The 14,212-nt window shown below is 35.0% G+C and overlaps 1 protein-coding gene across 4 annotated transcripts in view; it reads right to left on the bottom strand.

Moving 5' to 3' along the window:
- Positions 1-12,002, bottom strand: part of LOC124354189 (purine nucleoside phosphorylase-like) — a 61,749-nt gene extending 49,747 nt beyond the window's left edge. For 2 of the 4 annotated variants that reach the window (XM_046804461.1, XM_046804463.1), the window contains exon 1: positions 11,820-12,002. In XM_046804461.1, the coding sequence (XP_046660417.1) occupies positions 11,820-11,953 (134 nt within the window). In that variant the 5' untranslated portion in view covers positions 11,954-12,002. Of the gene's footprint in view, positions 1-3,944; positions 4,137-11,819 lie in introns of those variants that run through there. The other 2 variants (XM_046804462.1, XM_046804464.1) reach the window with 1 other exon arrangement.
- Positions 12,003-14,212: the final 2,210 nt, after the last annotated feature.

Raw genomic sequence — 14,212 nt, 5'->3', positions numbered from 1 at the left:
ACTCGATATGCAAATTAGAAGTATTTATCCTTAACAGTAATATTTGGATATAACACAAAATTACTTATCTTCCTTATCAAGATGCTGCCTTTATCTGTGGGTAAAGTATAACTCTCTCATGTTATTTGTATTTATCCTACATCAAGCAATAGAAATGACCCCTTAATTGTTTTAAGGTGTGTATAATATTGCCTTAATATTGCATATTTATTGCGTATATCTAACTTCATACAAATAGTCTTTGTTTCTTTATAGAAGGAGTCTAAGGAAGTAAATAAAAAACTAGATTGTACGAGTAATTAATAGTCTGAATGTGTAATTAACAAGTTTCTTGTTAGTGTTGTGTAAGATAAACGATACAAAAATTATTAAGATCTTATATACATCTTAGATATTTCTATATTGTTTTTATCACCAAGCTCCATTGGTTTTTTATGAATTAGAAGGAACAGTAATAAATTATGAGCTAAACTAACCCAGACAACACTTATTTAAATGAGAATGAATTAACGTAAAGATTACGCCTTATTACGATTATTATATAGACGGTAAGGCAATTGATTCCATTAGTTTTCCTTATGTCAATTTATAAATAAACTGTAATTTGCATTTTAGTTACGGAATTAATAAGTTATAGCAACCACCATCAATCGTGCGTTACAACTGTTTAAAGATCATATATTTTATTTATTGACCAATTATTACGATCTAGATGTAAAAATGTTTGCAATGAGATTTTTATACTCTTATTATTCTTCAATAATTTCATAATCTCACTTGCCTTTACGGTATTAAACTCTAAAACTCCAACCGACCAGCATCTTGAAACGTGATATGATAATATAGTATTAGTTTTTATTCTGATTTTAAACTTCGCGAAGAAAGATAGTAGTTCCAAATTTGAGTTTGATGCCTTGTTTTTTTAAATAAAAAAATAAAAGCTACAAAACACGTACAGGCAGACATCTGGTAAAAAAAACATTGGTTGCATTTATGTTTAACTCCTCTTAATTCATAGGGTAGTATCGTAAAGTTGGTACAGAGTTTTGTTAAACCCTGTACATAGGTTTTGTGTTTTTATTTATATTTCTGTTTTGACATATTATTTACAATTGCGATTGTAAAAACATGAAACTCATTAGAGGAATTCAAGAGCAGTGCTGCAGATAACTAATACACAAACCAACAGTTAAGCGCAATTGGTAGAGGCCTGTACTTGAGGTTATGAGTGTCGTGTTATTGTATAATAACAAGCTGCAATTGATTATTAGTGATGGCAGTTCCAAACTGGCGGCCCAACAAAATGTGGGAAACCCTCTGTTTAAGTTTTCCTAGCCTGTTCTGACCTGTTTGTTATTGATATACTGTGTAAGGTAGTTATAACAAAACTTTAGTAATCAAGGAAAGGTTTGTTTCAAGATTATGAGTAACTCCCAGTTACCGAAATTAATAACTCGTTTTAAAAACGTTATGTGAAGATCAATTTAAGTTATAAAACTTTAGATTTAGAGTGAAACTTGCGAAGCTAGTTCGTTACGAGAGACGTGGTCTGCTGTACTCCCGCCTTGTGATTCGAGGCACCGACAGAGTGTTTTTGTTGTGGTGGAACATTTTCAGGAATCTGGCTTTTTCAGAGCTCGGAGTCCTTGGTGGGTGGAGTCTTACGTGCCGATCGCCCAGAGAATTCACATCTTCTATTTTCAGTGGTCTGCACTCTTTGTGGAACAGGATTAGCGCCAGACTTGGGGGGGACTGTACCGAGTAAAAAAATTTATCTACTTAGCATACATTGGTTGAATTAAAAAGACTTAGTGCATTGGTGCCAACAACACCCCTCCTATTATTCACTTTCCCCCACTTTCCTGTTTACTTAATTATCCTCCGTAATTTAAGTTTATGTAATGGTGATTGGCATCTTAAACACCAAAGTAAGTATGAACAGTTGTTATCTAAAAATAAAAGCACAAATTTGGACTCCTCTTTGGAGTAACATTACTGATAAATATAACTGGAAATAATATAACTTTTATCATTTATAATATACGGGATGGCTTCGATACTACTGACAAGTTTTTAATTATAAATAACTCATATAGTTGTACGTTGAGTACTAACCACGGGTAAATCGGTCTATATATTAAGACCACTGAAATGTAACAAGTAATGTCGAATGCCATCATGCAATGACAAAAAACTCATTTTATTGCTGTTAATAGAGCTTGGAAAACAATATCTTGAATTAGTTACAGTTTTTGACGAAAAACATTGCTTTTTTTATTATGAATTATATTTGTATTATTGAGCGAATATATATTTTTGGCTGTCGTTCATTTTCACCTCTAAATTTAAACGTCATTATATTTTGCTAAACATAACCAGTTTTCTAGTAGTGTTAATGAAAGTAAATAAGATGGTTTATAATTATTTCAAGTTCGAATATTAGAACACGTTATATAATATAAATATAAAACGTGTTATAACGTGAATATAAAACACGTTGTTACTGTAATAGGTAATCGTAAATAAAAATGTGGAAACAATGTTGTAACGTCACTCTGTCTCTATGTGTACGAGACGATATGAGGAAAGAGTCGAATTATAGGCCTGAAATTTTGATTGAATTTCAATGAAGCCCGTTCCGGAAGAAGTGAGCTGGTGTATTCCTGCCTAGTAATTTCGAGGTAACAGACATAGTATCTTCGTTGTGAAATATCACTTTGTGAGGATCGGGCCAGTTCAGAGCACAAAAGTCTTGATGGATCTCGCGAGCGAATACACACTTTTAAGCTTTCGATAATTTACACTGCCATGAAAATAGCGCAAACAGCAATTGTCATTTCTTCTAAAATATTTATTACCCTCAGACGTTTGGAATAAATAAATATCAATGGACAGCTATCATTCTAAAACACCGAAATATCTGTTTAGTCGTACGTATTTTATGATGTGAATGGAGAGTGAGTGTAATTGATGGATGTTTATGTCTGGAGCATCAATTGAAAAAATGTAACATATTTTGGTGCTGTATCTTGTACCTCAAAATAGCTGGATTATAAAATCACGTCGCCAGAACAGTTAAATTAATGTTTGCAATGTATATTATGTATGTAACAAAATCTGACTCCAATAGTTCCAATGTTAAGTGTAATGGAAAAAGATACCGAAACTGCTAAATTACTTCCAACTTAAGTAAGGTCAAGGAACAACAATTCTCTAAAGTGAGCTGGAGAAATAATAACTTTAAGTCACGGCTTTTAACGAAAAAAGTTACTTTTAATGGATGTGATAGAAAAGTAATTCACGTACCATATATTAACATTTAAATAACAGTATTAGGACATTATTATGAAACATATTTGTTTCACGTTGAAAGATAAACAATTAAAATAAAAGATACAATTTAAAATGTAAAAATAAATATAAAACAATTGAAAAGCTAACAAAATTTCGAATATTTATCATGGCTTTGTTCAGAAACACGAAATTTAGCAAAACCGGTATTTGACCTCTTCGGATTTTATACCTGAAGGAGAGGTCAGATACCAGTACTCAAAACGTAGCGTCTCTTTTATTGTAACAAAATTATAAAATTAGTTCGTAATGTCGTTATCGTTTCAAATCATCCATCGCCAACTACGAACTCTAAACCAAGAATAAAACATTGTAAAAAAACGAATTTAATTGAAATTGTTAACACAATCTATTAGTATAAACAATCCTAGCATATACATAAAGTAAAAGGCTCTTAAAGGCTTTCATATTATTTAAGTTTAATTTCATAAATAAACTATACACGAGACTTACCGATCGATAAACGTTTCAAACGAATGATGTAAAACAACTTGTTTATTTTCAAAAAAGTGATACAAGAAGATGGATATTATGAATGACCAAGTATCCGAAGTAATAGGTTAGAATATAGAGTAAAGGTTTAGCAGACTCACAAGTTTTCATGGTTGGAGACAGAAGCGAGGTCTGCCGCGATGGTCGTGCCGAAGTTGAGGTGGAGAGGTGTTAACACCGGCTTTTGCGAGTTGGCAATGACCGCAGTCTGCTCCTGGATGGGGGTTTCCTTCATAGTTCCTGCCTGCACTGTCGCTCACTGCCTCGCGAGTACTCTACTACACATCTGCTCGGTGGGAACTTATATTCCCCCTCCAGACGGTACATAATATGAGCGCTGTTACGTAACACGAGACCGATGTCGCTTTTCTTCTAATGGTAGATTATTGCCCATTAAATATACTCAAAATGAATATAATACGGATTGTTTGTAACACGGATTGGTGCCTTGTGCTCTGTCGGTTTTCTGAATTTACTCTCAAGGTTACAACTTGGCAAAGGATCCAAACTGTCCTTAATCCTTTTCCATTTTACTACCACGCTCATATCATGAATATTTATCTCATTGGTGACCCCATGAGGGTTAACTTCAACTTGGTTTATACCTGCTGGTAGAACCTGTACTGGACACAACGTGTACTTATACTGCGCCGGAAATACATTAGATCGGAAGTAGATTACTTTAAATGTAAGTACACGCGTTTTGACCATAGAAGACATTTTAGACCTATGTATGTATATATTTTCTTGTTCGTCACCAAAGGCCAATGCTACTACGCTCTCCAGGACCTCAAAAATTGCTCTTTAAACTAAAATTGTAGTTATTCTAAAATTGATTAGGAGATTGGAATATATATATATATATATATATATATATATATATATATATATATACTGTACCGGTACTTGTTATTCAATAAGAAATCGCTTACTAAGCCGCGGGTAACTGCAAGTTGACTTATACTAGCAGATATTTTAAAATTGATAAATATAATTCCCTCAGCCAACAAAATATGTGGCTTGACTAAAGCTCCTTTGTATGTGATAGCACTCCAGTGGAACAAGCGCCCATGACTGAAGAGGAAAAAAACAACTTGGCACGGCCACAGCTGCGTCCGGGGATTAATGTTACGTAACAACTGCGAGCCTGCAGTTTTACATGGTCGTCATTCATAGCAATTTTTTCATTTGGGTACATATGAAATGTTCATTGCTCTTGGATAAATGTTAGAAATAGTGACACATTTATAGCTTTGAAAAACATGGAATCACACGCAATATTTTGATTTTTTTGTCATTTACTTGAAAGTGCTTACGTAAGATTTGTAAACAGCTTTTTCAGTTTCGTGTTTCGATTTTTTTTCGGTAGCAGTTGGATAAATTTATGAAACAGTGACACATTTGAGGCTTTAAAAATATTAAATTCACCTAACAATGTGGATTCTTAGCCAATAACTTTAAAGTGCTTACGTAAGAATTGAAAAGCGCTACTTTCAGTAAATTTTTTGTGTTTCGTTTATTTATGTTGGTAGCTGTTAGATAAATTTGGGAAATAATGACACTTATTGGTTTCAAAACATGAAATTGCAGGTAAGAATTTTTAGCCAATTATTTGAAAGTACTTACGTAAGATCTGTAAACCGCTTCTTTCAATTGTTAGTGACTTATATTCAACAAAGTATAGGAAAATATCACAATGAAAAAGTTTCCATCTACATTTTTCTAACCTGCATGATGTTGGAATTCAGGTATTTATGCCAAAATTGGGATAATCAAACATTAGGAATAGATCTGTTTGAAGCTTATGGGAAGAGCATCAACGAAGCCTGACACATCGTCTGTCAGTCAATTCGCACTATATCTTGAAAGCAAAATTAACTATAGACTTCACCGTTAGCGTGCAGTCATTTATATTTAGGGAAAATTGATTTGGATGATGTGCACATCCCCCATGGGATATGGCTGAGCGTTAGTGAAGGCTAACTGTCTGTAGCATATCTCGAGCTACAAGTTTGCAAATTAGCAAATTTTGCTTCGCTCAAACGGTTGTAAAAAGTTAACTTTTGTCTTTTGCACGCAACAGCTAAATTAACTTTCGTAAAAATTATACTTCCTTTCTTTTTTTATTTACCTCTACAAACCCACCTTTCAGGACGGGTACAGTACCAAGTTCTAACGTTGCATAAATTACTAACTTGGTTTGTTTAATACAATGGAACGTTTAATTTATCTCTACAAACCCACCTTTCAGGACGGGTACAGTACCAAGTTCTAACGTTGCATAAATTACTAACTTGGTTTGTTTAATACAATGGAACGATTAATTTATCAACTATAAATACATCGACACAAACGTATTCAACAAATAAATAATAGATGATGATCACAATACAAGTATGGAATCTGAGAGGAAGTAATAATAAGTTTGCGTAGTAGTATCGACATGTATATATATATATATATATATATATATATATATATATATATATATATATATAAAATTTCAATAAACATTGAATCACAAAAAGTACTTGCTTCGCCGGGAGTCGAACCGGATCTCTCACTTGCAGGGTGAATGTGCTACCATTACACCACAGAGCCCTTACTTTTTCCGATTCAATTATTTTGTATTTGGCCGTATCTGTCACACACACACACACACACACACACACACACACACACACACACACACACACACACACACACACACACACACACACACACACACACACACACACACACACACACACACACACACACACACACACACACACACACACACACACACACACACACACACACACACACACACACACACACACACACACACACACACACACACACACACACACACACACACACACACACACACACACACACACACACACACACACACACACACACACACACACACACACACACACACACACACACACACACACACACACACACACACACACACACACACACACACACACACACACACACACACACACACACACACACACACACACACACACACACACACACACACACACACACACACACACACACACACACACACACACACACACACACACACACACACACACACACACACACACACACACACACACACACACACACACACACACACACACACACACACACACACACACACACACACACACACACACACACACACACACACACACACACACACACACACACACACACACACACACACACACACACACCACACACACACACACACACACACACACACACACACACACACACACACACACACACACACACACACACACACACACACACACACACACACACACACACACACACACACACACACACACACACACACACACACACACACACACACACACACACACACACACACACACACACACACACACACACACACACACACACACACACACACACACACACACACACACACACACACACACACACACACACACACACACACACACACACACACACACACACACACACACACACACACACACACACACACACACACACACACACACACACACACACACACACACACACACACACACACACACACACTCACACACACTCACACTCACACACACACACACACACACACACACACACACACACACACACACACACACACACACACACACACACACACACACACACACACACACACACACACACACACACACACACACACACACACACACACACACACACACACACACACACACACACACACACACACACACACACACACACACACACACACACACACACACACACACACACACACACACACACACACACACACACACACCACACACACACACACACACACACACACACACACACACACACACACACACACACACACACACACACACACACACACACACACACACACACACACCACACACACACACACACACACACACACACACACACACACACACACACACACACACACACACACACACACACACACACACACACACACACACACACACACACACACACACACACACACACACACACACACACACACACACACACACACACACACACACACACACACACACACACACACACACACACACACACACACACACACACACACACACACACACACACACACACACACACACACACACACACACACACACACACACACACACACACACACACACACACACACACACACACACACACACACACACACACACACACACACACACACACACACACACACACACACACACACACACACACACACACATATATATATACACACACCAGCAATACACCAAACTATCTATCCCTTTCCTAGGCTTGAACAAAAGTAACAACACACCTATTTCTCCAGCCACAGACCAGAAATGAACGAACGAAACCACTCACATTAGTTCTTCATTTGAGCATCGAGCACGTAAATAGAGTGAGCTGTTTATGAAAGCTTTAAATTTAAACGCTTAATACCCTGATCAACATAGCCATTGGGATTGTTAATCCGAGTAAATAAGGTGATTTATAATTTTTTCAATTTCGAATATTTAAATTTATATAAAATATATTTTTACTGTAATAGGCAAACTTACCTAATAATCTAAGTTGAACCAAATGTTACAAAGCGCTGTCTGTATGTGCACCAGATATGATATGGAGAACGAATTGAGTTACTGAACTGAATTTTGATTGAAATTCAGAGAAGCCCGTTCTGCAAGACGTGACCCGGTGTACTTCTGTCTAGTAATTCCGAGGTCACACACACACACACACACACACACACACACACACACACACACACACACACACACACACACACACACACACACACACACACACACACACACATATATATACACACACCAGCAATACACCAAACTATCTATCCCTTTCCTAGGCTTGAACAAAAGTAACAACACACCTATTTCTCCAGCCACAGACCAGAAATGAACGAACGAAACCACTCACATTAGTTCTTCATTTGAGCATCGAGCACGTAAATAGAGTGAGCTGTTTATGAAAGCTTTAAATTTAAACGCTTAATACCCTGATCAACATAGCCATTGGGATTGTTAATCCGAGTAAATAAGGTGATTTATAATTTTTTCAATTTCGAATATTTAAATTTATATAAAATATATTTTTACTGTAATAGGCAAACTTACCTAATAATCTAAGTTGAACCAAATGTTACAAAGCGCTGTCTGTATGTGCACCAGATATGATATGGAGAACGAATTGAGTTACTGAACTGAATTTTGATTGAAATTCAGAGAAGCCCGTTCTGTAAGACGTGACCCGGTGTACTTCTGTCTAGTAATTCCGAGGTCACACACATACACAGTAGTTTCGTTGTGAGGGAACGCTGTGAGGATAGGGCCAGTTCAGATCGTAGAATTCTGGATGGGTCTCGCTGGGTGAATGTACAATTTTAAGCTTTCGTTAATTTACACTCCCATGAAAATAGAACAAACAGCAAGTCTTATGAGTTTGATTTCTTTTGAAATTATTATTAAACTTAGAAGATTATAAATAAGTAAATATCAATCGACAGTTAACCTGAAATACCGAAATATCAGTTTACTTGTACGCATTTTATGAGGAATACTAACAGTTACCCGTGGCTTCGCTCGAAATTATAAGCAATTCTGGTTTGAGTGTATTATATTTCTGACTCTAATATCGAGGTTGTCTTCATCTCACGATCAAGAAAATATGTTTTGTCCCAAAGCTGATTTTGCCTCTCTCCCGATCAAGAATATATATACATACACAGCTCTGAGAAGCTTACTTTTTGAGATGGGTTTCATAACACTCTTGAAATTTATATTAAATGATTTAATTACATTGTCGTATATCTGTACTGCTAGCAGTTACCCGCTGCTTCACTTGCAATTTAGTAGGCGTAGCATGGTTATGACCACTGCTGGTTCGAATGTTATATTTAACACCAATTTTGAGTTTGCCTCGTTGAAGAAAGTACGAAAAAGTTGTATAATTACGTCCATTGGCGATTTAATTCGTTCTCAGTATGTTTTGTTCCTTAGCTGAATTGGTTTTGTTTCCTGATCTAGAAAATATATAACACAGATCAGACAACCATACTTTTGTCAAAAGAGAACTAAGATGGGTTTTATTTCAGTCTTTAAATTTATAGTAAAAGTATTTTAATATTTTAGAACATTTAGAGCTGAAATTGGTATATTCATTCAAAAAGAACAATCCAGGGAAATTTCATCTAGCATAATTCTTGTCGACTGTTTCAAAGGAAGTCTTCGGTATAAAATTCTGACCTTATGTTTTAGGACATTTTCTAAGATAGATTAGTACTTACCTAGTCGCTAAAGTATAAAACATTGTTTAAAATTAAGGTTAATTGTTGGAAAATTTACTCACTATAAATATAATAAAATTAAAAGTAATAAACAATGTTTCCAAATAACAGTAAATTAAATTTGACAGACTCATTAAATTAATATTACACAAAAATATAGAGACAGATTTTGTATTACTTTAAATACCAGTTGGGCGTAATAAGAATAGGGGTTTTTTCGAAATACGAAGAGGCCTATTTTCATTCCAGGAACCGCAGGAATGTCCGTGTAAAATTTCAGTACAATCGGTTGAGTAGTTTAACAAAACAAACAAAAAAAGTCACTTTCACATTTATAATGTTAGTATGATGAGTGTAGGTTGAGTGTTATGAATGGATGGCTCTGTGTAGAATTCTTACTAGGAAACATTATTTATGCGATATTCTGTATTATAGATAATTGCTATTTTAATTTCATCTTTGTGTTTTTTTGAATATGGCAGTGTAGTAAGTAACACGTACTCTAATTTGATAAATTATTTATTTCTTGTAAATGGACTGGAATAACTTAACCTTTTATATTCTATTCTGATACATTCTAAGTTCGATTTGTTGATATCCAAGTAAAAAGTGGGAAACAAGTAAGTCATTGTTTTACTTTGAGTACTAACCACGGCTAAATCGGTCTATATATTAAGACCACTGAAATGAAGCTAGTAATGTCGAATGCCATCATGCAATGACTTGAAAAACTCATTTTATAGCTGTAAATTGAGCTTGGAAAACAATATCTTTAATTAGTTGTAGTTTTTGACGAAAAACATAACTTTTTTCATTGGGATATGACAGAAAAGTATTTTTACAAACCAGTTATTAATACTTACTAATACAGAGTTAAAGAGCGGTTTTACTCACAATTATGAGACATAATTGGTTCACTTGAAAATATAAACTGTTTAAATAAACAAACTCTTTAAAATGTAAAAACATGCCTGTGCATGTATATGGAAACTTAGTGTAAAAACAAGAAACAATTTAAAAGATAATAAGATTACTGATATTCTTTATTGTTATGTGTTGAAACATGAGATTTTGCAATCCTGGTGGCTTCTTCTTAAAATCTTAAATTCTAGAATAAGTACTGTTTCCCCCTATAAACTCATATTCGGACATTATACTTGAAGAATGGAACAGAACCATTCTTGAAACGTCGTGTTTATGTTGTTTTAACAAAGCGATAGCATTAGTCCGTAATGTTGTTATCCTACCAAATAATACTTCACAAACTATAGACTTTAACAAAACAGATTAAAACATAAAAATATGAAGTACTAAAACTTTAAATTTAAAGTGTAACAATCTATTATTGCACATACATCCTCGCAAATGGAAGGCAAGATTTGCTGCTATCATATTACGTACGTTCAATTTCATACACACAGTATACATTGAAAAATGTACCGTGGGATGTGTTGATCAGCGTAGTATTTCTCTGAAATCCAACATTACAAACGATTTATATAAAACAACTAGATTAATTACACAATATTGTCCTCATAAGAAGATGGATGTACATGACAGACCAAGTGGCCAAAGTAAAAAGGTTGGGAATCGAGAACAGTTTTTGCAAACTCACAAGTTTTCATGGTTGGAGACTGAAGCAAGGTCTGCCGCGATGGTCGTGCCGAAGTCGAGGTGGAGAGGAGTTAACATCGGCTTGTGCGAGTTAGCGATAACCGCAGTTCGCTCCTGGATGGGGGTTTCCTTCATAGTTTCTGCCTGCACTACCACGAATGTACTCTAGTATACATCTGCTCGGTGGCAACTTATATTCCCCCTCCAAGGCGGTGCATGAGATGACAGCTGTTACGTAACACGCATCTCCGCTCTAATCGACGCTGCGAGTCCATTGTCTATGGACGGGTGTCGTTGCCGATTTCGCCTTTCAACCAGTGATAGATTATTGCCCATAAGTACACTCAAAATCAAAATAATATATAATAACCCTTTCAAACACGAACCTAAACAGGCACAGAACAAGAACCGCTGTGCCCAGAGGCAGCTCACTTAGAGTCAGGAGCGGCAAATTACCAAGTGTGGAGGGAGATATTGGGTTATAAAGGACTGCCAAACAGGTCTGGTTTACTGCGGAGGACTGACGTGTCCTCGCGGAATTTCGACTGGAGGCGGTCCCTAACTCCGACCTAATGGATCTTGAACATCCTCTCACTCAAAGCAGCACACAGATCCTTTTAAGACTAAGTGCAATAAGGGATTTTCTCATCTCTTGTCCTAAGTGAACAAAACAACAAAACAATTTGATGATACAAATTTAACAAATATTCTTTTCGGTTTAAGAATGAAAGAGTTTTGTGACAACACAATGCAATACGTTTTGTTTTGTGTTGTGCAATCTCTGCACAACACAATGTAGTAAAGAGTATATGAAAATTAACGAAAATGTAAGATAAATATATGTATGGAAGAACAAATAAAAATAAATATTTATTACATCCACAATTAAGGAAGAGAAATAATTACAAAAAATGTAATTATTACTACTTTGTCACATTGAAGTGAATTTAAATAAGGTTCTTAATCATTTCAGTAAATATTCATGGTATAACTTAGTTTTCACTAAGTTGATTTTGTATAATGTTATGTATATATATATTTGGTAAAATTGGACTAATTCATTGGTCTAACATTCCAGAATCTATCATAAAGCACTAATTCATAAATACCGTGTTGATTTTATCAAAAGTTTAATCATTCGGATGGATTTGTGACTGATTTGGTGTATATTAAAATTTGTTCAAAGAACAATAACAGAATTTAATATTTATACATATAGAATTATAAAAAGTACTTATTTTGCTGCAACTCGCACCCGGCTCCCACTTGTCATATATCTGTACATATATGTATTTCGCTGAAATTTATCGAGGAAATTGTGTGGGTCTCTATTAAAAGTTTTGGTCGGTGGTTATTTGTTAAAAAAATATGTTCACATGATCACAGTTTAAAATGCATTAAATTAAATATTTAAATATAATAAATAATTACATTCGTGAATACATCATGTTATCAATTGAAAACTATAAATAATGTAACCAATAATTAATCGAATTAATGTATTTTGAAACATATTGTGAAATTCATAAATATAACTCCCTCAGCCAACTAAACGTGTGCACTAATGCTTCTTCTATATGATAGCGTTCCTGTACAACAAGCGCCCACGGCTGAAGGAGAAGAAAAACAACTAGGCACGGTCATTGCCGCGCCCGGGATTCATGTTACGTAACAACTGCAGGTCTTCGGTTTTATTCAATTCTCATTCATCGCAATTTTTCATTTGGGTTAATATGACACTGGTTGGTTTTTTGGATGCAATTGAGAAGTAGGGACGCATTTATAGATTTGAAAAACTTACACGTAATAATGTGAATTTTTGATCAATTACTAAAAAGGTGATTACATAATATTTGTAAACTGCTTTTTCAGTTTTTTTGTTTGTTTTTTATGTTCGTGGTAGTTGCATAAACTTGAGAAATAGTTAAAAACTGTATAATTATAAGTAACATTAATTACTCGTAATAATGGAATTTTTAACCAAATACTTTAAAGTGCTTATGTAAGATCTGCAAACAGCTTCTTTGAATTATTTTTCATATGTTCATTTCATTCATATTATGTTATCATCTTTAGTATTGAAATATGCTTAAACTATGGGTTTTTATTTTCTGTTAATATGTCTTTTTCGTATTACATGTTTAAATGGATCACTACGCGTAATTATGGCTGTCATCTCAGTTTTCGGTTCATACCACGTCGAAAAGTGGTTATTAACATTAAATATTTATACTTCGATCTCGCTGCGAAGAGGCAACTTTAGTCACTATTATATTTAAAAGAATCGTATTTCAAGTTTTTAATTGATTGCATTAAAAACGGTTACGGATTGTACTGGAAAAGTTGTGTTATATTAAAATTATTTTTAACTTTGAACGGCATATTAGGTTGTAA

This window comes from Homalodisca vitripennis, chromosome 2, assembly GCF_021130785.1.
Source record: "Homalodisca vitripennis isolate AUS2020 chromosome 2, UT_GWSS_2.1, whole genome shotgun sequence".
In the NCBI taxonomy this organism is placed as follows: domain Eukaryota; kingdom Metazoa; phylum Arthropoda; class Insecta; order Hemiptera; family Cicadellidae; genus Homalodisca; species Homalodisca vitripennis.
The sequence above is the reverse complement of the archived record's forward strand: the minus strand, read 5'-3'. Positions and strand labels throughout refer to the sequence as shown.